Source organism: Plectropomus leopardus, unplaced genomic scaffold (genome assembly GCF_008729295.1).
Source record: "Plectropomus leopardus isolate mb unplaced genomic scaffold, YSFRI_Pleo_2.0 unplaced_scaffold28913, whole genome shotgun sequence".
Classification (NCBI taxonomy): Eukaryota; Metazoa; Chordata; class Actinopteri; order Perciformes; family Serranidae; genus Plectropomus; species Plectropomus leopardus.
In genome coordinates, this window is record NW_024631505.1 from 1 (window position 1) to 4,890 (window position 4,890).

At 40.6% G+C, this 4,890-nt stretch overlaps 1 protein-coding gene across 1 annotated transcript; it reads right to left on the minus strand.

Moving 5' to 3' along the window:
* Positions 1–606: 606 nt before the first annotated feature.
* LOC121938227 (ena/VASP-like protein) lies at positions 607–1,925 on the minus strand (the record flags this gene model as incomplete). Its single annotated transcript, XM_042481497.1, has 3 exons — positions 607–707; positions 791–1,038; positions 1,858–1,925. Coding segments are annotated over 3 exons (417 nt in total), but the record flags the coding sequence as incomplete, so codon positions are not given.
* Positions 1,926–4,890: the final 2,965 nt, after the last annotated feature.

Sequence of the window (4,890 nt, forward strand, 5' to 3'; positions counted from 1 at the left end):
GTATATATACATTTTGCATAAAAATACAATGAGTCTTGGGTGCACTGCATGCAGTGACGTTAATGTGAGAGCTGTTTGGTAAATAATTTAGGAAAAATAGATGCCACCAATTATTTTGAGATTTTACATTAAAAAAAACCCATAAAATTGTCTTACCATGTCTTCATATTTTTAAGACTTTTGAAAGATTGATTTAAGACATTTTAATACCACTTACAGCATTATTTTTGGATGAGTTCATTAAATTTAATTTAATGCCTTTTAAGACGTTTCGTGGATCTGCCGTAGCTCCTGTTAGCGTGTGCACATACGTGTAAAATTAAAATTGCAAATTTAAACCCATCAGCAAAAATATGCCTCAGCTCGCATGCAGTAATCCTCTGGTAGCCTTCACACCATGTTGCTCAAACTTCATAAAGAAAAGCGCCGTTATGAAGCGTGTATTTTTCGTTATTCTCACATAACCCTAACCCTGGAAACAGATCCGGACGTTTGTTGTGGTTTTGCTCACAGATTTAGATCACAGACTGCTGCTCTAGTTTCTGATGTGGCTGCAGGATGACGGTGCAAAATGTTTTTCTGGGTCTCTTAACTCTCGGCTCTGACCTTCGCGCCAACAGAGCGTTCATCTCCTCCATCAGCCCTCCGCTTCCTCCGCTTGTTCGATTGGCATCGTTTTTGCCGCCTGAGGAGCTGTCGTCTTGGGGCTGCGGAGAGGAGAAGAGCCCAAAGTTACCTCCCTGAAGTTTGATCAAGAGCTCAGAGTGACAAACACAAACTGGCGTCTCACTCTCTGAACGCGCCGCAGTTTGGCTCCGGCGAGCATGGCGGCGAGACCCGTCTGAGCGGGGGGCTCGTCCACGTGACTCCCTCCACCCATGGGAAGAGGAGGTGGGAGAGGAGGTGGGGGCGCCCCTGCTGAAGGTGGTGGAGGTCCCGGCGGTGGCGGAGGGGGAGGAGGACCGCCCATGTTCATTGGTGGAGGTATTACTGGGGGGGCCACGGAGAGCACAGCAGGGTGGCCTTGGAAAGGAGAACCTGGAGACAAAGATGGAGTCAGATTGTTTATACGTGTATCCAACTGGGGGGTCGTGGTCCAAAAGTGGGTCACAGGTCCATTCTGAGGGGACCGCAAGTGACTCGCAACAATTTCAAGTTTGAACTACAAATAAGTTTTGTCGTGACTCAGGCAAAATGCATGAAATGTTTCTTACACATGATGTGTTCAAGGATAGTTCAAATTTTGAAAATACAACGATAATTTCTGATTTTAAAGTTTCTAGCTGTGATAAATGGTGTAATTTTGGCAATTTTTGTTTCACTGGCCTGTGGTTTTGAAGGCGTATTTTCTTTAAAACATCACATTTTTTTTCTTGCATTTAAAAAACCCCAAACAAATAAAAACCCAAAAACATTCAGAGAAAAAGAAAATTGCCCAAAAAATGTTTAAACCAACCCCCCTCCCCCAAAAAAATGCCACAAATTTTTTAAAAAAAAAAAAAATTCATCAAAGGTTATTTAAAAAAAAAAAACCAAAACAATAATAAAATAAAATTTTAAAAATGCTTAAAATATTTTAAAGAAAATTCTTTAACTTTTTAAAATATTACCCAAAAATTTTCACGGTAAAAAAAATCTCTAAAAACTTTAAAAGCAAAAACAAATTCCACTAAGCCCCCGGTGTCTTCAAAAGCTAGAAACGCCCCCAGTTTTGACCAACTGCACAATGTTTTATTTCATTGTTTTAAGCCCATGTGTTATTTAAATAACAAATAAAACCGAATGTGTGGTAATTTCTCTCGTGCAGACCCTGCGCTAATGACTGAGGAGACATCTGGACCCAGTGGCCGGGTGTACCTGAGTTGGACGACCGTCGCTCCCGCTCCATGTGCGCCTGCATCTGCTGCTGCTGCTCCATCATCTGCCTGAAGGGACGGAGGGGGACACACAGCCGCTCACTTAATATCACAAATGTCACGTCTTATCTGTGATCCTGTCACATGATCCTGCCTTAAAGCTGCGACAGGAAACTTCAAACATCAGCAGGTCCAAATAAAAGTGACAAGTAACCTAAAAAAGGCTTCAGACAGTAATTACTGCAGGTCCGCTGTGCACAAGCTGCGACCAAACAGCTCTAAATATAGTGACGATAAAGGTTTCAAAAATACACTTTCTTTGCGTCTTTTTCTCCATTTTTTACAGACAGAGGAGAAAACTAACATCGTCCTTCGTGGGTCTTTATCAGTGTGTTGTCAAATCAGATAAATGAATTTAATTCCAGCACATATTATCATGATTTACCTTTCTTTAAGGTAACCGCAGGAGACCTGCAGGAGCATATTTTCTAAACCAGCAGTTAGATTTAGGAAAAGATCATAGGTTGGGCGTCATCATGTTACATAAGCTACTTAGCGTAATATTACGTAATTAATGTAATAAGTTGCGTAATGTCATATAATTCAACATTTTTAGTGTTTTTAAGTTTTTATACATCCATCCACCCCAAACACCGGTTCATTATTGAGAACAAGTGGATTTTTTGCTAAATGTTAAGAAATTCCCTCAAGGTGTTCTTGAGATGTTCACGAAAATGAGGTCAAGGTCACAGTGACCTTGACCTCTGAACACCAAATTATAATCAGCACATCTTTGAGTCAAATGTTTGTGTCCGATTTGAAGAAATCCCCTCAAGGTGTTCGTGACATAACACATTTAGGTCCTTCCATGCCAACTCACCCAAAATCCAGTTTTGTTAAATTCATTGGACATTGCGTAATCCTTTAGCTGTACTCTAAATGGTCCTCTGAGCGAAATTCCAGCTTTTTTTGCGATTCTCTGTATGTGTATCTTAAAACTAACCGATCACGAATGTTTCACTGGATTGGGTTGAAATTTGTTCCGAATATCCAAAAGACCCTTAGGCACTTTGGAGTACAGCTATAGGATTTTGCAAAGTTGCACAAATTTAGAAGTTTATAGAAGTTTCAACATGACTTTTTTTCAAGAACATCCTTTACATGAGCTGGGAGCCAGTGACCTTTCACCTATGACCACCACAATCTAATAAGCTTATCCTTGAGTCCAAGTGGATATTTGTGTTAAAATTTGAAGAAATTCCTTTAAGGTGATTTTGAGATATTGTGTTCACAATAATAAAACAGACAAGGTCACATAGACCTTGACCTTTCACCTATGACCACCAAAATCTAATAAACTCATCTTTAAGTCCAAGTGGATCTTTGTGTTAAAATTTGAAGAAATTCCTTTAAGATGATCTTGAGATATTGTGTTCAAAATAATAAAACAGACAAGGTCACATAGACCTTGACCTTTCACCTATGACCACCTAAATCTAATAAGCTCATCCTTGAGTCCAAGTGGATATTTGTGTTAAAATTTGAAGAAATTCCTTAAAGATGATCTTGAGATATTGTGTTAACAATAATAAAACAGACAAGGTCACAGAGACCTTGAACTTTCACCTATGACCACCAAAATCTAATAAGCTCATCCTTGAGTCCAAATGGATATTTGTGTTAAAATTTGAAGAAATTCCTTGAAGGTGTTCTTGAAATATCACATTTACAATAATTTACAGACAGACAAACAGACAACACAAAATCATAATGCCTCCTGCTTCAGCGATCGCCAGTGTAGAGGCATAAAAACTTCACAGTATATTGGGAATAAACCCCTTTCATATTTAGGACATCAGTACCCAGAAATTATGCGAAATAACACAAGAAAAACACGTGATCAATTTAAGCGTCTTTGTCTTGGATTTGCTTCTTTCGGAGAGAAACTTCAGCGTTTCCATGACTCCTGTTTTTTGTGTAAAACTGCATCTAAATGTTGGCGGACGGGCTGAATTTCTCTGCTGCTGTCATCACGCTGAAGGCAGCTTTGATTTGTGTAGCTTTTAAACCTTACATGACTTGTCGTCTACTCGTCTACACGGCTCAAATAACTTTTTGGCATCTTTGCACAGTTTCCCCTGCAGCCCGTAGTAAACGTCCTTCTCCTCGTCTGTCCAAACGCACATCACTCTCCCCTTCATCTCCGTCCATGTCCTCTCTCCACCTCACAACCAGCTCCCATCAAACCCTCCCCGTCTCTCCTCCCATCTTTGATGTGAGGAGCATATGTGTGTCACGACTCAGGAGAGAGAGGGGGAGAAAAAAGACAGCTCACGGAGAGGAAGTGGAATTTTCCAGCTGTGCGTCGGAGCAGAAGTGCTGAGCCAGCAACCTCTCCGACGTGACAGCAGCGGGAGCAGAGCTGCTGAGCAATACCGCCCCGCTACCGCTGGAGAGAGCTCGGTGAAATTAATTTGCAAACCCCCCGACACACACAAATCCACACGCAGAAGCACACAATCTCCCCTCACAATCACAGACGTAATCCTTTGTGCCAGAGGTTCAGTTCAGCAGACACGGATCAGAGCGAGCCCTAACTCCCATCATATTTGTTCTCTTAAGCTCTGGCATTTGGCATTTGGATGAACCAATAGGCAGAGATGAAGCAGGTTTAAAAACAGCAACAAAGACCTAGTTGTGAAGGAGTCTGTCTCCGAGGGGGAGAGGGGAGTCGTGGAAGAATCGCAGGCCGCTCAGTAAGCCGCAGAAATCGCCTCAAGTATCATTTCCCATGACAGCCATTATTTTGGATTATTCAATCTGCCAACATAGTTTAGAAAAACATGTCTTGTGTTTTAGTCTTTTTTTTACCCTCTGCAACCTCAGCAAACTGACTAGATTTATTTTAGAAACATGGGAAGAAGGAAATGAGCAACAAAAGAAGAAATGATACAAAAATTAGGAATAAATTAGTAAAAAATGAAAAAGAAAATTACCTGAAAATTAGTAAAATAATAATAATAGTAATAATAAT